Source organism: Nuphar pumila, chromosome 15 (assembly GCF_984573655.1).
Source record: "Nuphar pumila chromosome 15, dmNupPumi1.hap1.1, whole genome shotgun sequence".
Taxonomy (NCBI): domain Eukaryota; kingdom Viridiplantae; phylum Streptophyta; class Magnoliopsida; order Nymphaeales; family Nymphaeaceae; genus Nuphar; species Nuphar pumila.
Window position 1 is genome coordinate 45,626,043 of NC_143263.1, and position 21,955 is coordinate 45,647,997.

Consider the following 21,955-nt stretch of genomic DNA (forward strand, 5'->3'; position numbering starts at 1 on the left):
AAAGTAACTTGTATATTACAATGTTTATTAATACAATAAATACATACCGTTGTCGCTCTCGTCTTCTCTGATACAAAATCTCTCATGCTCTTATATTTATGTATTTCAATAAACACAGCCTTGTAAGGCACAATGTCTCCTTTTTTTTCTTTCTGCAATATTACATGATCAAAAAAATTGATTAATAAGTATGCAGAAATACTTATAAATTTAACAATATATATATATATATATATATATATATATATATTAATGAGTTACCATTTTCTTCTGGTGGCTCTCAAAAGTCCTAGATCCACCTGTGTGTAGTTGTGCATCAAGCATCGCTGCTCGGTTTTATGCAGCCTTTGCTGAGCGGTTTCGAAATTCATTGCTTGCCGACTTGTCGCACATTCCCTCTCAATAATCTATCCTGACAGTAGGAGGTCCATGGCCCTTCCACTGTAGTGGATCATCTTTCCCACCAGCTGCTTTTTTTGTTGCAGCCTTTATATTGTGCAGCATGTCGGCAAAACGATTAGCAAGCACCTTCTGCCACACTACCCTCACGTCTTTCTCCGCGTTTGCAGTCGTGAAGCGATGAGAAGCCTATAAATACATTCAGAAAGTTAGCACACATAAATATAAAAGATTTCTTGTCATGATAAATTATTACACATACTATGAATGAGGAAATTAATTTGTCCAACATCTCTTTCGGGTACTCTTTTCATTGAGCTACCTGTCTTGGAAGATGATGCAGGTTTCCCATGTAAATTATATTACATTCAACCTATCAATATCTAACTTGTGTAATTTCCAGCATGCAACAATACCATATAGACGTGCACTACAATATTGTAACCTGCAATCCACCTGACCAGTTTGAGTGAAACAATGACATGAGTTTGACAAGTCTTTTGGTATGTAACAATTTTGGGAGGATGTTTGCATTTCTTGTTAAACTTAATGTAGTGTTTGATATTATTCTATTTTATGACAGGCTCAGTTCAATTCAAAAGTGAGCAACGCAACACAAGAATCACGTGTGAATTTTTCAGCTACAAAATAGTTATAGCATTTAACTTTCATTAGTGTAAATCGTTGTAATGTTTAGCATTTTATAATTCTTTATTGTAAATCGATAATTCTTTGTTGTAATTCTATAATTCTTTGTTTTAAATCGATAATTCTTTGTTATAATGTTATAATTCTTTGTTGTAATTCTATAATAAAAATCATACTATAAATATCATAAAAATCAATACTAGAAAACACATAATATCTTACAAATCAATATACAACAATTAAGCATAATATATTACAAATCGATATGCAATTAAACATAATAGCTTACACTGTATTATATACCTGCTCATGTGAAGGGCTTGGTTGCTTAGGGGTTGGATGTTTCTTAGATATTTTCTTGCCAACCTATTCTAGTGCATCCTTTGTCTTCCAACAACTACGATCAGAGACATGTTTCTTTTTTATACCCTTCGCTAGGTGAATATTTTCATCATAATCTACAACATTTATGTCTGACTTGTCGAAGATGATATTTACGCTTTGACGCAACTTCTCACAAGGGTCAGGGGAAGCATGATTTTCACCTACGTTGTTTGATCCCGTTTTCTTATATTGGTCTTCACGAGCTGAAACGGACTCATGGTGAATAACTGCACTTTTTCAAGTAATTCTCTTGACACTTTTCTCATACATACATAGGCTTCTTCACTTTTCGATGCCAAATCTGCAACATGCATAAGTGACCTACATAGTTATTGGTAATGAGAGGCTATATGGCACTTTTCATCAACACTAGATGGACTGACATTATTTGTATTCAGCAGTTCGATCTTTGCTTGTCTCGTCCATCTTCACATTATATATGACTCAGGTATTTCTTCTATCTTCTCTTGATTAAGTGACTTTAATGTATGACGACATAAAATACCTTTGAATTCAAACATTTTGCATATACATTCAACTATTCTGTTGTCAATATTTTACGTAACATGTGCTTCTTGCCTTTTTGAATGCTCTTCGCCCTCCCATACAACATGGTATTTGTGCATATTCCCATATTGCATATGTTCTTCTATGTTGCAATTCATGACCTGTATAACATTCTTCTTAGTCCATTCAAATACAGTTAGTGTATACAGATCTGCAGGTCGTGTCAATATTTTTATGTTCAAAGTTACAAGGCGGGTGTTGAAGCATTTTATATCTTATTCAAGTTCATTCTGGTCTAAAACCATCTACAAATAATTCATATTGTTTCATGAAGCGAAACATTGTTAAACATGAATACAAGGGTTTTTTTAGTGTGGCATGCATAGATTCAGCTCTTTGTGTGCTTATCATACCTACACAAAAGTATTGTCTTCCATACGCTAATGCCCACTTCTCTTTGTCTGCATATAAATGTTGTAATCACACACAGTCTTCAAGGTCATACATCTAAATCATTTGCTCCCAATCAGACATAAAGGTGACCTCGTCTATACTCTCAAGTACACATTGTCTAAGCTTTTTATCAAACCCTGTCTTCTGATTAAAAATGTGTCATATGTTCTTTGCTGCATTTTGAAAGATATGTCACAAACATAGGCGATGATGTGCATATGGCCATACATGAGACACTGCAGTTGCAATTGCATGATCACCATCTGTAAGTACAGCTCCAGGGTGCTTCCCATTCATTGCCTATGTAAATACTCTGAACAATCACTCAAAGGTTTTCTTGGTCTGGTCATAAAAAAAGTGCCTTAATATGCAACTCCATGTGTGATGGTTCACTCCGACAAACTGCACAAATGACCATTATTTTGTATTAATCTTCACTGTCGGATAAAAAATAAGTACATTATTGAAGCATTCATAATCTACTATTGACTTTGAATGTGCCCAAAAAATATTCACAGCATACCTATCTTTATCCAGTTGCATTGCACTAAAGAAACCAAGGTCATTGCTTGAATGCTTCTATAGATAATCAACCAAAGAACATATTTCTCCATTCTTCATATTTTTTGACCTCTTCCTTCTCAAGTGGTTTCTTAGATCCCTAGGTGTGAATGGTACATTCTCCCAACCACCATCTACGTGCGCACACAAATTATATGTCTTCCTTGGTGCAATGTCAGTGCTATCATCCATTTCAGCAATTGCAGCATGCTCTTCAGTTACTTTACAATGTGACCTTAACATAGGAGTCATAAATGAAGTGACTAATTCATGGTTATGATCATTGATTAAAGTACAAACTACATATTTTCCATTCGAAAGTCTTCTTAACACCATTCTTACTGGACAGCTGCATCTTGAATCTCGCTTGCTCCTTGTTGGATTTCCACTTGACTTCTTCCAACCTTGCTTAGAACAAACATATGTCTTTCTCACCATGACACTCTGTGCATTTTTTGCCCAAGAATACCTTCTAACACTGAAGACAAATTTTAAGGGATAATTATTGTAAAATTTGTATGCAACTTCCTCATTATTAAACCGCATTCCCTCTACGGAAAGAGAGTCAAGTGTACTATCATGTAGACTTGAAGTGCCTACACCTTTGTCAAGTGCACTGTTATGATTGTCTACCTCATTATCGAATTGCATTTCGTCTCTTGAAATATCATTATCGAATTGCATTTCGTTTGCTGCAATATTCAAGTCTAGAGTGAATCCAATGCCTGCACCATTCTTATCATGTGCATCATTAGTGCACACATTCACTTCTTCAGGTGCGTTGATAGTATGGATGTTCGTTGCTCCATGACTTTCCAGTGATTGAGACACATCATCTTCACTACAACTAGTTGATATGCTCAACACTGTCATGAGAAAAATATCAATTTGCGTCAGCCAGCACATATGTTTACTACGATTTATTCAAGATGCATATAACAACGACTACTGATTAGTTAAGCAAGATAAAGAATCGATTGAATGAATCATAGTATCAAAGCAACAACATAATAGCTTACAATTAGATAATAACAAACAAAACCATATCTCACAAATCGATACTAGAAAACACATAATATCTTATAAATCGATATACGATAATTCAACATAATATATTACAAATCGGTATACGGCAATTCAACATAATATCCTACAAATCGATATACGACCATTCAACATAATATATTATAAATCGATATTAACAATCGTTTACCATATCTCACACATCGACACTAGAAAATACATAATATCTTGCAAATCGATATACGATAATTCAACATTATATATTACAAATCAATATTAACAAACAAAACAATATCTCACAAATCGACACTGGAAAACACATAACATCTTACAAATCGATATACAAAAATTCAACATAATATATTACAAATCGAGATTAACAACCAAAACAATATCTCATAAATTGATACTAGAAAATACATAATATCTTACAAATCAATATACGGCAATTCAGCACAATATATTACAAATTGATATTAACAAACAAAACAATATCTCACAAATCGACACTAGAAAACACATAATATCTTACAAATCGATATACGACAATTCAGCATAATATATTACAAATCAATATTAACAAATAAAATAATATCTCACAAATTGACACTAGAAAACACATAATATCTTACAAATCGATATACGACAATTCAGCATAATATATTACAAATTGATATTAACAAACAAAACAATATCTCACAAATCAACACTAGAAAACACATAATATCTTACAAATCGATATATGGCAATTCAACATAATATATTACAAATCAATATTAATAAACAAAACAATATCTCACAAATCGATACTAGAAAACACATAATATCTTACAGATCGATATATGATAATTCAGCATAATATATTACAAATTGATATTAACAAATAAAACAATATCACCAAATCAACACTATATCAGAAAGCTTCATTCTAAAAAAGGTGGGTTGTGGAGGCGGTTTCGCCTCATTCATTTGCTTGAGAAAAGAGAGGGTGTGCTGCCAAAAACAGTAATCAGACTGACATTAAGAAGCCAAAGATTGAACCCGTTGATGAACATTTCCCTATTTCATCAATTAATGATCCTGAAGTTCCCATTTCTAAGAAAGTTGGTAAGAATTTTCACTTATCTTTGGCTTGATAACTTACAAATCGATATTAACAAACAAAACAATATCACCAAATTGACACTATAATCGTGATTCGTGTTACATTGCATATACTAAGTGAATAGACAATACCGGATCTAGCCTCTTCAATTGGAAGGAATCGATTCAGCAACACCCAGGAGAAGTATTTCTTTCCCCTCAATTCGAGCTGACCACGGTAATCATCGATCTCCCTCTGTTATTTCTGATCTTTTTTTTTAGTTCTTGTTAACCGCCCCAACAAAGCACTTCTGGTGATACCGATTTGCTCATAGCAAGATCGGTCCACACATGTGCAACATCAATGGAATCTTCTGATTCCAACATTTTTTCTTTTCTTTATTTGTTATCTTTGCCATTACGTGCGATTTCCACACTTTATTTCTGTATTTTACATTTTCGATGTTGAATTATGGGTTTTAAATTCAGTTTGAGGCTTGCCTCCGTATGCATCTGCCCATCTCTGCAACATTTGTTCATTATATACTAATAGATCATCATTCCTTTTGCTAGTTTCATTATTAGTTGCTACATTTGTATGTCATCTGGATTTAACATCTGCATTCTAGACAATCATCCAGTTTCAGTCGACTACTCAATATCATTAATCTGCTATACATCATCGATCTGCACCGTTCTCCTTAGTTCATGTGTATTTCTCTATAATTTTGATTTATGTGTGAAACGATAAAATCTACCTGCAATAACAAAATAATGCTTTAATGACACTCACGATGACATACGTTCTTCAACAATAGCATGATGACATGGAAAGGTACTCACCACGCTTTAATGGCACTTGTTGGAATGTTTGTGCATCATTGCTTTTTTCCATACTGCCTAACGAAAATGAAAAAGAAGAGATGATTGTAAAAAGAGATGGCCGACAAATCCCCCTTTGACGCCCACCAATGATCGAACCAGTCGCTTGATTTATAGTTATCTCCACGAGGTAGGAACGAACCCAGAAAAGTTTTCTATCTAACACAAGGCAGGAACAAGAAGGCGGCCATGTGTTGTAGCACAAGCTAAAAACAAAGGCGGAACATGCAAATCTATATACAGGGAGCAAGAGGACATTTTCATCCAACACGTATCTATCTTACGGGAGGACATTTTCGTCAAAAGCATATCTACCTTTCTTATATGTTATTTTATTATAAAGTCATCGTGGGCAACATTGGCATATGAATTATTGCGGGTCCCAAGATATTCCTCCGTACACATCGAAACACACGAATTTGTGTTCCGGGGAGAACACACAACACCCTCCTTATCTAGAGACATTCATTTGGAGTAAACAAGTATGAACAAAATGAGGGGGATTTTGGATGAAGTAATGCAATCCAATTGCATATTTAAAATTCAATGTTATTATATTTAATTATATATTTTTGTATTACAAAGATTTTTTTCTCATGATATATTTTTCTTTTGTTGGTTTAGATCAATGGTGAAATAGGTTTGGTGGAGATGCTCCTTCATTATGTATGTTTGAACAACATATATTGAGTCAGGGATGTAGTGCAAGTAGGTGTGAGAGAAATTAGAGTTTTTTTAGCGCATCTACATAAAAAATTAGTAGATTACAGTAGTACTCTCAATTAAATGATTTGTATTTGTTGTCTGCAACATGAGATTGAAGCAAATGTAACATTAAGATATATATTTGTGGATTCACTTTAATACAACTTGTAATTTAATTAATATTTGAACATTGCAAAAAAATGAAAAGATGCTGGAAGAGCAGCTACGATCTCATTAGTATTGACAACCTCGATATATTAGATGAGTGAGTAGAAAAAGCGCCTGGTGTCTTAGTCTCTTAAATGATGATGAGGATTGGATGCAACTTCGGCTAAGATGAAGGCTCATGTAGATGATGACAATGATTATTCATCATTTGAACATCGTTTTTGTCATTATTGATAGATTAGGATGCTTCTTCTTTTGTTTTGTTATGTAATATATAACTTTGATATCAAACATTCGTGCTTGTGATTTTTGTTAAATATTTGTTAGGAGTGTTATCAGTATCATATCTAATGTAATATATAACTTTCGAAGTGCTTGCTGGAATTCTGTTTCCCTCTTGTGCCAGTGCTACAGATGGAAGTGTAAATCTTGCTGTTGTTTTTGGCGGTGCCATAATTTTGTCACCCTGTTCCAACTTGAAGGTGGTACATGCTGACTTTTAGACTAGTTTTTTTTATTTTTTAAAGCACATGTATAATGCATCAATGATCATCTAGCCCCTCACAAAAACCTCTAAATTTCTCTCATATCAATGGCTCCAACCAAATTGGCTGACCTAAAGAAGCAACTATAGGAATTGATGAACAAAGAATTCATTAGACCTAATGTGTTATCATGGGGGTGTACCAGTCATGTTCGTAAAGAAGAAAGATGGTTCAATGTGATTATGTGTTGACTATTGTATGTTGAACCAAGTAACGATAAAAAATAAGTATCTTCTACTTAGAATTAAGTACTTGTTTGATCGACTAAGGTCAACAAAGGTGTTTTCAAAGATTGACTTAAAATTAGGCTACCATTAGATGCACATCAAGGCTGATAAAGTTCAGAAGACATCCTTCAGGATCAGATTTGACATCATTACCTTTATGACGAGAAGTTCAAGGTATTATCCTATCATAAAAGCCTTAGGTATATATTCTCTCGGAAAGAGTTAAATTTGAGGTAGAGAAGATGGTTAAAATTTTTGAAAGATTATGATTTCTCCATCACATATCATCTAGGAAAAGCAAACGTTGTTGCAAATGCTTTGAGTAGAAAAACTTTAGCTTTCTGCTTAATTATTTAATATTAAAAATTATTGAAGGATTTTATAGCATGACAACTGTTCTTGGAGGAATCAGAGTGAATTCAATACACAAGCCTGAGTGCATGACCCAAAATTTTTGATAAAATTGTCCAACTACAAAAATCAAATTCAGAATTTGAAAAATTTATAACCATCATCTAATAACCCAAATCCCAATTTATTTGTGATGAGGATGAGACTATTAAATTTATAGGTAGGTGGTGGATGTCGAATAATCAAGCCTTGCGAGAGAAGCTACTGGCTGAGGCCTACAAATCCAAGTACTCTATCCATTTAGAAAGTATAAAAATGTTCAAGGATCTACAACAAACTTTTTGGTGAAACATAAATTCATATACATTGCCATAGATTTTATAGTCAGGTTATCTCAGACCCGCAGACATTATGATTCAATTTGGGTAATCATAGATCGTCTCACTAAGTCGGCACACCTTTTACCCATCAGAATAAATCAAACTCTAGAAAGCTTGACATATTTGTATGTCAAAGAGATTGTTCGACTACATATAATACTGTTATCCATCATATATGATCATGATCCATGATTCTGACAATAATTATAGAAAGATTCGAGAACAAAGTTACAATTTAGCACAACCTTTCATCTACAAACTGATGGACATAAAAAAGAACCATCTAAACCCTGGAAGATATGTTAGGAGCTTGTACCTTGGATTGGTCTAGCGAATGAGATTGACATGTAGAACTGACAGAGTTCACCTACAGTAACAATTATCATACCAGCATTAGGATGACACCCTATGCTGGTATGATAACTATTATCCTAAAAACTCTTATTATACACACATGCAAACTTTAAAAAATAAATAAATAATTTAGCAATGTAATTTTATTAGAAAGTATAGAAAAAGAAAGCTTCATTTTTTGGGTTCACTAGCCATTTTGAAAGTTTTTTTCAAAAGGCACCAACATCTTTATTCGCTTCACAAGTTTATAAACTTATGATGAGGAAAGTTTCCTTCTTGTGAAGCCTACTACTCATCGTTAGTGGGGTGATCAATAGAAAACAAAGGGGAAAGTTAGTTAACCCCTAGGGCAAAAAGGGAGGACTCTGAGAATGCAAAGTTTTTTTCAGCAAGTGCATCCAATGGTGGAGAAACAAAAACTGAGACAGGTGGGGATTCCGCAACCTTAGTAGTTGAGCGACCGAAATCAAAAGCTTTCGAAGTGCTTGCTAGAAGCCCATTTGAGTTTGGTGTCACTGCTATAGATAGAGGTGTAAATCTTGCAATTGTTTATGGCAGTGCCACTTATGTCACCATGTTCTTGATGAGTACGTCTAACTTGAAGGAGGTATATGCCGACTTTTAGGCTAGTTTTTTTATTTTATAAAGCACATGTATCAATGACCATCAACTCATGTAGTTTGCACGTAATTTTGTTTGTTGTTGTGTTACCACAATGAATATACTATGTAGCATCTAGTAAGATTTGTACAATGATTCCACGTGGCTCATAATGAGGACAAAAAAAGTGACAACTTGTCGAAGACTTTTTACCTTTTCCTGTATTTCTCTGTGAGTTATAAAAATGATGTTTATATTGTTTTACTACCAATTAATAAAAACTAACTAGTAAACCTTATTTATTCATAACAAATGGTTACAACGAAAGGGCAACAAAGTGGGGCAACTGACTGCTTGGAGAGCAACAACTTGCAGTATTATTTTCTTGATGCTGACAAGATATGTTTTTACACAACTTTGCATACTTACAAATAATTTTTTACATGCACAATGACGTTACACTAGATTTATGTTGCAACTCTTAATTTCTTTCAATTGGTGCAACACGCACTTGGTTCTTTGAAAAATAAACATAATGGAAAAGGACTTCATGCTATACAATTCTACGCCGAACACATATTTAGCAGATAAAAACCTCAAACAAATAGTACAATATCATAACTTACTCAATAATGTACTTGCCTTTTTATGCATATTTGTTCTTTGTTTTTTTGTGTATTTGCTATCTTCTTTTCATGCATATGCTTTGCTTGTTCATTTTTTAGCACAATTTGGGTTTCATTGTTACAAAGATTATATGATGTAGATGATAGAGGGCATTCTTCAACAAGAGAATGAGTAATTATTTTGCATTTGTTTATTAACTCATTTTGTACATGTACATGTTTTTCACTTGGTATTTTCTTATTTTACAAGTATGACTGTGGTATATTTGTCATCCAGTAAATGTAGTACTTGGACAAAAACTGGAGACTGATCTTCACATAGGTATGTGTTTATATGTCAGTTGTTCACTAGTTTGAGATATTCTTTGCAGTTAGTTATTTGTTAATAAAGAATTATTTTCAACAAGATGTCACATATATATAAGGAATCATATGATCAAGTTTTACAAACACATGAAGGAAAGAGCTTCCACAGGTGTGAAAGACAATAACAAAGTGGACATCAGTTAGAGAGGTGTCAAAAGAGTCTGTCCAACTAGCTGAGTTGTGAACAATTATGCAGCTTTGTAATAAATCAAGTTAAACTTACATTTAATTGGATGGATCAAGTTAAACTTTGTAATTTAATAGATCAAGATAAACTTTGACTATAACTTTGTAATGAAGCTCATGTATTGAATGTAACTTTGTAATTGTTAAACTTTAAGTTATCTGATTTCGTGCAAACTAACTATATTTAGTTCTATATTAATTATATTAACTTGTCTATAAATGAAAAAATAATTTTGCAAAATTATTAGTTTTTTATCAATTAGTAGGATTTTCATAAATATATGTCGAAATTAGTTGTTGGAAGAAAAGCAAGTTGGGGACCACTGGTTGCGGAGAAAAGACACAAAAAAAGTCTTAAATTATGCAAAAATAAAAAGGTTAGAGACCATAACGAGTTTATATATGATTCGAGAAATTTTTAAAAAGTAAGAAATATCATGTATTTATCAAAGTTTCACAAATATAAAAAGTACGATATTTGCGATATCTAGAGATTTGCAAATAACTTCATGTGAGAGCGTACAATAAATGCGAAAACGTAAGCTATTTGTGAAATTAGTGTAATTGTTTCGCACATAAATTTATGCAATTGCAGGATATATGAAAAATAATATTTATTTGCGAGAGGTTTCACAAATTTTTTATGCGAAAGAGTTGGATATTTGTGATTTGGTGTTTTTAATTTCACCGAAAATTGACAAATAAATTTATGCGAGTTTGTGAGGTCTAAATTCACGTAAAAGAATCTGCGATTATATATTTAAGTGAGAGTTGGACCTAACCGACGGGTGGTACAATTTTATCGCAAAAAAATCTCAATTCGTAGTTGTGAAGGGTAAAAGGGTCCTAACGATGTTAGATACTTGCAATTTTGGACATCTAGAAAATATAAAAAAATTGTAGGATCTTTTAGAAATCAGGTCAAATTACTCATATACGATCATTTTCTAAATTTTATTTCAATTTTAGTTTGATTTAGAGTCTAAATAGAAAAAGTGTCTGGCCGTATATGTCTGAATGAATCCAATCCAAAAACACATTCTGAATCTATTTTAACATCCATATTGAAAATAATATATCCTATCTAGGGATGTCAATGAATGAGGTTTTATCTGATATCATGAATTTGATTTCATCGAGTTGCATTTGGTAAGCCAAAACCATACCCGTTTATAATCCTATGATAACATGGTTTTGATTTTTTTGCTACCGAGTCTGACAAATATCCTAATTTGACGGATATCTGTTATGAGCTTTTCACCATTCACATCTGAATTTGTTTAGCCAAAATCCAATTAGTTGAATATGGTATTATCTACATCCGAATCCGAACCCTTTACATCCTTAATCCGATCAGGGTCGGAAGTCCGACTGGATCCAATCCATTTGCAACCTTAGGTCCCGTATGCGGCCTAGCTGCCTAGATGTCTCAAAGTCCGTTCCATGCCCGGACCCTACCCGAACCGATCCGATGGCATAATAAAATTTGAGCTATGTAACAGTCAAGCATTCCATTTATCTTCTGTCATAAAGGGAGGGTATAAATTTGCTCCAGAACATCAAACGTGGCAGCAAATAAATTGAGGAACTTTTTCTTACAATACTTTATTTCAGACAATCCTTTTGCCAAATCGTACCTACTCTCTATATATATTTTACTTGCCTCTCAAGGCTTCACCGAGAGAGTGAGAGAGAGAGCATCTGAAGTTCGAGCGATTTTCGCCATTTTCCGATTCTTCATCGAGGTATTTTTTTTCTTTCGTTCTTTCGATTTTAGGTATTTTTGATCATTTCTATTTTGGGTTTCTTTTTTTCCCTTGTCGATTGTTGCTCGCCGCTTTTCTTGGTAGTCTTTTGATTTCGAGATCCAGATCCTTTGGGGGTGTTTTCGCGTCGTTTCTTGATTTATTTTGGACAACATCCTCGTAAAACCCTATAATTTTGTTTTTGTTCTGATTCCTAGGGTTTGTGATCTCACATGTGTTGTTAAAGGGGAAGTTTTTTATTGTCTTCTCGAAAAAACCTAATTTTGTGATGAGTATGTCGTCGTCGGGGTTTTGCTGTCGATGGTTTTTGGCTATTGCGGTAAATAGATGTAGCTGTTCATGCAGAAAAGGAACCTTTTTTTTGTTCGGTTTGAAGGTTTCTTCATTGCATCTATTTGGGAAATAGACTCCGAGAATGAGAAATTGATCCCATTTGGGGGAAAGAAATCATTTTGATGATTGAATTGGCTATTTGAGAGTTTTTGAATGGTATCATTCTTGAAGAGTTAGTGATTGTAATATTACTGTTGGTGTATGTGAGTGACATATTTCGCTCTCATTTTTCTTGTTGATGAATAAGTATCCTCTGTTTAATTACTTCTACCTGGGAGTCATATCTCATTAGCGTAGCTGTGCTGAGTGATTAAGGAAAGTCTGAGTCTGGGTAGTACTGATGGTTTCATTCTTTGTGGAGCCTATAAGTGAACCAATCTTCAGTTTTACTCGTCTTCTTTTCTATTTTAACTTTTTTTGTTGGTTTTACAGGTTTAATCATGAAGCTTGACACAAGTGGACTCGAGACATTTGCTCCCCATCATGTCTTTAACACAGAATGTGAAGGGTTTTCATCGGTTCCATCATTTGAATTCCCTAATGTTACAGACGTGAGCCTCCCCTATGTCCCCTCCCCTTTAATTCATTCTGCACTTTTCCACGACTCCATCAATGATTATGTTTCTCTAGTTGAATGGACAACTTGATAGCTGAAGATTTTTTCGTTCTCGTAGTTATTGTGGATTTAATTGTAGACCATTAGTTAATGCAATAAGGGATGCACTAAAGTTGTTCCTTCTGTGCAGTTTGACGACTTCCAAAAAAAATCTGTTCAAATGGTAAAGCCAGCAAAAGGGACAACCACCCTAGCTTTTATATTCAAAGAAGGAGTTATGGTTGCTGCTGATTCACGTGCTAGCATGGGAGGATATATATGTAAGCATTTTTTCTTTGAACCATTTATTTCTTATAAATTTTGATTACTTAGCATGACTTTTTTACGCATAGACCTAGTGATTTCATGTTGTCAAGTTGGAAGTTGTAACTGCTGACAATGTTAAAAATCGCTAAACACACTTGGTTGCGATGCGGCTATCAGCACTGGAATGATTTTTGACATTTGGTACGATTCACGTTTCTATGTGGTAAAATCTTGGCTTTTGTAAAATACCTACTTTTAACAGCTTGTTGCCTGCCTTTAGAGCTGACATGAATATGCTACCTAATACTGTAGAAAGCTCATGCTTTTCTAGTAACTTCATATGTCTGTAAGCTGATCTTGCTTATGCAAGATTCTGGTTCTTTTCTAAGCTTACCAAAATGTGTCCTACTTTTGGGATCATAATCCTATTTTCAATTTGCAACATATAGGCAGAATTGATGAAAGTTTTTAGGTCTTATGTTGCACTAGTTCATTCATATCTTTTGCTATGTTTATTGATTACAATTATGTTCAGTTTTGCATGTTTTCTTAAAGGAGTCAGCAGGATTTAAGGGTGAAAGAGACTCAATAAATGTAAATGCAAATAGCCGTGTGAGATTAGGTTCGGTAGATGAAAGCAAATAGGTTATGTGCTTGAAGGAAGCCATCTGAGAAGTGTTTTGATCATTCATTGTGCTTAGATAACTTGAGAAGATAATCTAGTGAAGAGTGACCAGTAGCTAGAAGGTTCCTGCGAAGTATACATATTCCTGAAGTATATTATTTGGGTTTGTATCCTAGTGAAGTTACTAACTGATGCTAATACATTTTTTTTCATAAGGCCCTGGTTTGATTGCCTAAACAGGTTCTACATTGAATGTTTTGTTGGTACATAGATCGCATTCGGGCTGTGCCATTTATCGTTACTCTTTGCCTTGTACCATCTCAAACAAGCTATCTAGCAGCTGGTTTGGTAACAGTTTTTGTGTTTTGCACTGTTATAGCATTTTTTTTTTAATTCTTTTTTTAACCCAATCAAGGCTTATAAATATCCGAGCTTGAAGCTGCAGAATAAGCCTTCCTCTATTAGGTGTAGGAGCATCTTGGAGAAGAGAAAGCTCTGTGGTCTTCCAAGCATAACGTTCTGCCAAGTGTTTCCAACATGTGCGTCTGGCCTTTAATGATTGTTTGTCTCATATACACTAGCTGAAATGTTTGTGTTGTTTGTTATAAAACTATTGAAAAGTGTGTTTGTTTTTTGTGGTAGTGCCAGGTGAAAGAATATGTCTTTTAGGTTGCTGTTAGCTAATTCAGTTAGCCTAATTTGGTATTCATCATGAGGTAATGGTGGATGGGTACATTTTAGGCCATGATTTGGAAGTGCGTACTGAAACTTGTGGAGATGTCAACCTAGGGGTCTGGTCTTATTGGATAGACACATAGTTGATATCGGATCTATTTAAATATAATAGTGCTATCTCATATAGGCACAAACATGTGTATGAGACATGACTCTAACATGCTTGGTGGGACATTATACAGGACTTTTGTAAAACAAAACCACAACGACACAAGTATATAGTGTTTGAAGTAAGTACTAAAGGACATGACCATATATCTGTTTGTGACTATATAATTCAAAATTCTTAATCTAAAGTAATACTAGATGAACATTATTGTAAGTGCAAATTCTTGAACAGCAATTCTGAGCCACTCTGATTGATAAACATTAAGTACTAAATCCAAGTTAAAATTATGCTCAGTGATAACTCTAGAAAATGAAAAAATACAACTAAAAAAATAAAAGATCAAGATCATAGGGGTAAAGGGATGGAGTTAGGAGCACGATGTTAGCCATGTCCAATGAAGGTTCGAGCAGTCCATGAAATATCGTGTCATGTCAACTGTGATACCGTCTTGATGCAGAACACTATAAATGAAGTTTCCCGAGATGTAAATATTATGGTACAACTGCTGAACCTAATACATAACTTGTGTAAAATCTAAAATTTCAGATCTGTTGGTCAATAATGTTGTAGTAACTTTCATCAAAAGTACTCGTGGATTGTCATGCTGGGGAGAATTTGCTAGAAATAGCATATTAAACTTACAAATATTAAGTAGACAACCAAAGAGGGCTTCCAAATTCTATGGAGATCTGCTTACTTCTATGGTAGGGTCGTTTGAAACCGGATTAACAACCAAACAATTATGTGATCAGCAAATGCTAATACACCATTAGTAGCAGTTGATGAAGCTAAAATTTGTGCTTGGTCAACAGCAAACTTCATGAGAAAATTCAACATGCAAACGGTTTGCAAGCCTTAACTCGACTTAGATTTTCAGGGTTGAAGAAAATGTTCATTGCGGTGATTAAACGTTATTCATTGAGCCAAAGAAACTCGAAAGCTGTATTGTTTGCTTGAAAGAGAATGGATGCTTCCTTGGGAACCCACAGTTTCTTAGGATTGCATTTAAATTTCATTCTCTGGATTGCTTTGGATGATGAAGTTCATGGGAACAATGGGAAGCACAAAATAAGATTAAGAGCAAACCAGATGTGAATGTGAATAATGACATAAAAAGAAAAATGAAAAAGAAACATACTTTATATGTTTTCAAAATTCAAATAGCAAAAAACAGATGTGTTTATTCCTGGTCGAGAATCTAAATATACCACTTCTGAGGAGATTACATACATAGTGACAAATATCAGCGATATTTAGAAAATATCGCGAGAAAAACATGATATATTATCTCACCGTTTTAAACTTCAAAATTTCAAGTATTTTCAAAATATTGTGATATTTTTGATAAAATCTAAGTATTGTGTTTATTTACATTTTAATCGTGAGATTAAAAAAGGAGATAGTTAATTGCTTTAAGTTTATTTAAAACGCATTGAACAACATTATTTTAGGTGAATACAATCTCATTAACTATCATTTAACTCATTACTCTCTCTCTCTCTCTCTCTCATTCCGTGATTCAATACTAATAGGGCTTCCTCTCATCCACCAAGAACATGAAACGAGTTTTCAAAAAATGCATCTTTGAAAAGTGTTGAGAATAGAAATTGGTTTTCTAAAATCCATCTTGGAAATTAAAAGCTTTAAATGTGTTGTATTTTTAGAATATTCCTAAAATCCAGCATGGAAAATTAAAAGTTTTGAATTAATTTATTTAGAACTTTGAATCTTAAACAAGAACCTTAAACTTGTATCATTTTCTAATAATTTTATCTTGCCTCATATCTTTTAAAATTTTATTTATTTATTTTTAGCCGATATTTTCTCGAAAAAATGCGAGACATAAATTTTTTCAAAATCTTACAAGAAAACTCTTGGCGATAAATTTCCGTTTTAAACTTTTTTTACTATGATTATAGATGCTCATCTTTCTCGATTTCCTTTGAAGAAGAGGAATGCTAACACTCAATTACTTGGAAAAAAGCTTGAACACGTGTCTCTCGTCCTTGCTTGAACTCTTCTTTACCTCTTTTTCTTGGAAAGGAAAATAATGAACTACATTATTAGGTAATGTTTGTAGATGTTCAAATAGGGCTAAAATTACACAATAAACTAAGTCATTTGGGATCTGAAAGGATGGCCTATGTATGTTCGGCTTATTTGTAAATTAAAAAAAAAAAGAGTAGGTCCTTACCTTATTTGTCCTCTGTTATTGGACATGGTACTTCTGGATGACATGCCTATCAAAAAATTCTAAATGACCTATTCTTGGTAACTGCCAATGCTTGCACTGCACAATGTTAGTTAAAAATGTTCAGCTTTGATTGTTTTGTTTGAGCTTAAAGCTTAAGCCTGTGACTCAAACTCAGGTCTACTTTTGAGCTTGAGCACACATACTTCTATGTCACATGGATATGGCTGCGGGTACAGGTTTTGACATGGGTACGAAGGGTACAAGTACAACCACACAAATGTCAAAAAGATGAGTATGGATATATGTGCATGTGTGTAACTGCATAAAATACACATGCAAAATTGTACAATTATACTACATTTTAAAAACTGTTCTGGATATGAAGTTATAGACTGTCCATTATGAACTAAATGCCTAAAGCATATCAAGGGTATATGGGGTGAAATGAGATAGCTGGATGGTTAGGTTGCACTCTCATAACCAAGGAGTCTGGGGTTCCAATCCCATAAGCACTATCCCCCAACTTTTTTGGAAAAAAAGGGTCAAAGATATAGAGTGACTGACAGATAATGATCGATAAATATATATTTAATAGTAGGCACTTTTGATGTTGAGCATAGACTATACATTGATTGGACCATGAAATGGATAAAGAATTAAGGTCGAAATCAATAGACACATAACTAGAGCACCCAATATCAGTATGGGTATGACACCAATATGGGTGCCTGGTAGAAGTATCCATGTTACACAGTTGCAATCTCAATTAGTATGTTTAGATGCATAATACATGACTATAAGATTTTGATATATTTTCAAAAGACAATTGTTCCAATTGGTTGACTATAAGATTTTGATGTCTTTTAATGCACCTCGTACTTCTAAAAAAAAGGTCTTTTAATTCCTCTCTTTTACTCTAATGTGTATAACTATGCTCAAGCGGTCAAGCCAAGCTTGGTTAGTCCACTCAAGTCTGACCAGGAAACTTCCTTGTGAATATGGGAAAATTGGAAATTTCACTAATTTTTTATTCACATGTTAGACTCAATACCATAAATTTTTATGTCCAGAAAATTAAATAATGAAAAGAAAAATAGGAAAAAAATGTATCTTCTTGATTGTGCAATTGTGTGATGAACTAGGGGCATGCAACCTCTCTCTCTTATTTTCTTTTTTTTTGGGTTTTCTTTTAGGGGGAGTGGGGCTTGCTGGGATTGATTTTGTTTGCTTTCTTAAATATATACTTTGTCCATGCTCTAAACATTGCTTCCTTGAAGATGCAGATCTGTGAAGCCTCATAATTTCAATCATGGTATCCTAGTCTGCATATACAAAGTTTTCGTATCATATATATTGCACGTGGCATGGTTGTAGAGCATCAGCCCAGGCGGTTAATCTGTTGAGTCTACATGGTCAAGTCTAATCTTTATCTTCTGCTCATTGCAGCTTCACAGTCTGTCAAGAAAATTATTGAAATCAACCCTTATATGCTTGGCACGATGGCTGGAGGAGCTGCTGATTGCCAATTTTGGCACAGGAATTTGGGTATCAAGGTAAGCTCCCCACATCACGTTTTATATGTGCATTATGAACAGGATGTAGTTTTTTACTCTTATTTATTATAAGCTATTAATGTGCTTGGCTAAATTGCTGGTTACTGTTTCAATTTGTCTCTTGCTTTAATTGTTTTGTTATCTGCCTTTGTTGTCAGTGCCGTTTGCATGAGCTGGCAAACAAGAGGAGAATTTCAGTTACTGGTGCTTCTAAACTGCTGGCAAATATTCTTTATTCTTATCGTGGAATGGGCCTGTCTGTTGGCACAATGATTGCTGGATGGGATGAGACGGTATAGATTTTGTAACTTGTCAAACTTCTTTCTTTATCCATCTCTGAACTTGGTCTATATTACTTGTGTGGTTCCTCTGCATTCTAGGGTCCTGGTTTATATTATGTTGATAGTGAGGGTGGAAGACTTAAAGGGACACGTTTCTCTGTTGGATCGGGTTCACCGTATGCATATGGTGTTCTGGACAGTGGGTGAGTTTTGGTCTCTTGATCCTGTTGTAATGTATTGAAACTTCAAGTTTTTATGGCCCTTCTAATTTCTTACTCTGTAATTTTCTTAGGTATCGGTGGGATATGTCAATTGAGGAAGCAGCTGAACTTGCACGCCGGTCAATTTATCATGCAACATTCAGAGATGGTGCTAGTGGTGGAGTTGCTAGCGGTTGGTCTCTCTCTCTCAAAATAGATGGCTAATATGATACCTGAAATAAGATACTAGATCCCAAATGTTGGAACTGGCGAAGATAACTAATTTAATGAAGTTTTAGACATTTATATTGTGCCCTTCCCATAAAGCTTGTTGTGTTTCCTATACTTGGCTGCTTGGGAAAGACTTGGGACCATGTAGGCACAGAAAGGCTGAGCTTTGGCATGGCTTCCTAGTCTTGCAACCTGCAACTGTAAATAACTTATTTAGATAACTGGTAGTGGGTCACCTAAAACCAGGCTCAGTATATGTTGAATGAATGTCAAGGCCTTGTTAGAAGCTGTCTTGCGCTTTGATGACTTTGCATGATTGTTATGTCAATGTGGCTGTTAAATTATTCAAGACTTCTAATTGAGTTGAAGTCACAATTTAAGACTTACATTTTTTCTATTGGAAGGGTCATCTGACTTACCCGAATAAGCTGAAATCTCTATCTGAAGTGGATGGTTTACACTAGCCAATGTTACTGTGGTTGCTTAATCATTTTTTCTTCTCCAGTTTATTATGTTGGACAAAGCGGCTGGAAGAAGCTCTCAGGAGATGATGTTGGGGAACTTCATTACAAATACTTCCCAGTGATTCAGGAACAGGAGATGACTGAGGTGGAAGCTTGAGGTATAAGCTGTTTCAGCAGCGCAGACACTTTAGCTTTGAAATTTGCCAAGAGTCAAGAGTTTTGCTATATAACAAATGCTTGGCATCTTCCTGAAAACAATAGTATGGCTGATTGATAGCAGGGTTGTGGACATAGAATGACTCGATGAAGTCTCACCGATCTAACATTGTTTTAATCAATGTAGTTACAAATTCTTGATAGTTATTTTGCGTTGAAGATGTGAATGTGTTAAATGAAGTTTCACTGCATCTTTGAATCGGCACGCTTTGGTTGACCAGATTCATTTCTGGGTCCTCGGCCTTCACCATTCAGTATATGGTTTGGCTTCTAGTCTAAGTCAAACTGTTTGTATAGGTTCGTATCAATCACCCACAAGACCACTTTTGACTGTGGGGGACTTGCGCAATGTGGCTGGTATATGATACTTCTCATGAATTGGCTCGTGCCCTCGGTCGTCAGCAGACCTCTTTGTTGCCCTAATATGGTGATTTCAGTGTTTACGACGCTGTGGTTTCTTCTTTTTCCTTCTTTATAGATTGTGATCATCTGCATTGCTAGGGAGAACGACGATATCAGTTCATATCTGGCTAGTCTGGGGTAATATGTAAACCAGAGAATCTCGTCGTGGAGCTGAATGCTAATATTGGGGCCTAGGGTTAACAGTATTTTGATGTGACGAACTCGTTCGGTGAAGGTGGTCATAGGGCATAAAGGGATCTGAGATTATAAGCTCAACTTTTACATAGGTATGAGGATGGGTTTTGCTACTTTAAATCATCCACTCTACACTTCCATTTTAGCTTCGTAAGGCCATATGATTTACTCTGGCCAAGTTCCTTAAAACTTGATCAATCCCTTGTCACCATGCAACCTTAATCACTAGGGATGGCAATGGACTGGGGCGGGTGCGGGGGGCAAGGTTTTCATCCCTATCCCATCTCAAAATTTGACTTTCATTTTCGTGACGTAAGGACTTTAGACCTCCACCCCGTCGTCTCAAATTTACCATTCTCACCTTTGTCTCGTCCGTTCTCTCATCTCACCAAATTTACTATCTTGGTCTCTTACCGCTGCATTTGTTAGAAGGAGGAGAAGACGTTGAGCCGCCAAAAGGGTTGAGTTGTCATGGGAAACCCTGAGAGGAGGCTGAAAGGGTCGGCTGCTGAAGGAAGCCAAAAAAGCTATTTTAGGTTTTAGGGTTAGAAATTTAGTATTAAAAATATATATAGGAATTAAATGTAATTTCATTAAATAATTAAAGGTATTTTAATCATTTTACTAACAGGAATCGAGAGTGGGGCAAGGCGGAATGGGAGAAAGTGTAAGTTCATCTCTGTTTCCATCTCCGGTCCACTGCCATACCGTTTCATGTCCCCCATTCTTGTCTCAAACGGGGCAGGTTTGAACGGACCTCTACTTCCCCCGGGTCCACTGCCATCCCTATTAATCACTGATTTCATCCTGTCCACTGCCATACCTATTCATCACTGATTTCATGTTGCTCCAAACCAGTGTTGTGTACCTGAAGCGTACGCCTCAGAGGTGAGGCGCACGCTGAAGGTACTGAGGCGTTGCTGTGATGCGCCCCTCATCAACCTCCGACCAGTTAAGACCACCGACCACCGGAGTTGCTGTGCTGCAGCTGCTGCTCAGTCTTCTCCGACCACCGGACGACCGGCATATCCCTCGCTTCCGTACCAGCTGGGCGGGTGGTCCTTCTCTTACTGCCTCCCCTCTCACCGCTTCACTTCCATTCCAGTTGTGAGAGGCGTAAGCCTCAGTACCTGAGGCGTACGCCTCAGAGGCGAAGCGCAGGCTCAACGCCTCGCTTAGCCTCATCGCATTTAACAACCTTGCTCCAAACCTCAAATCTTGATTCAACCCAACAGTAAGAAGGGAAAAGCACCATTAAGAAAAAGTGTTGATTTGGTAATTTAATTTACATCGCACAACCAACCGAAGTAATTTGGGATTCAAACATAGAAAAGATCCCGA

General features: G+C 35.2%; 1 protein-coding gene across 1 annotated transcript; it reads left to right on the forward strand.

The window, feature by feature from the left end:
* The first annotated feature begins 12,080 nt into the window (after positions 1 to 12,080).
* Positions 12,081 to 20,179, forward strand: LOC149815304 (proteasome subunit beta type-5-B-like). Its single transcript, XM_089990006.1, has 8 exons — positions 12,081 to 12,193; positions 12,980 to 13,098; positions 13,294 to 13,423; positions 18,519 to 18,625; positions 18,784 to 18,918; positions 19,006 to 19,109; positions 19,199 to 19,299; positions 19,843 to 20,179. The coding sequence occupies exons 2-8, from the start codon at positions 12,988 to 12,990 to the stop codon at positions 19,956 to 19,958; spliced, it is 804 nt and encodes a 267-aa protein (XP_089846132.1). The 5' UTR covers positions 12,081 to 12,193; positions 12,980 to 12,987; the 3' UTR covers positions 19,959 to 20,179.
* The last annotated feature ends 1,776 nt before the right edge of the window (positions 20,180 to 21,955 follow it).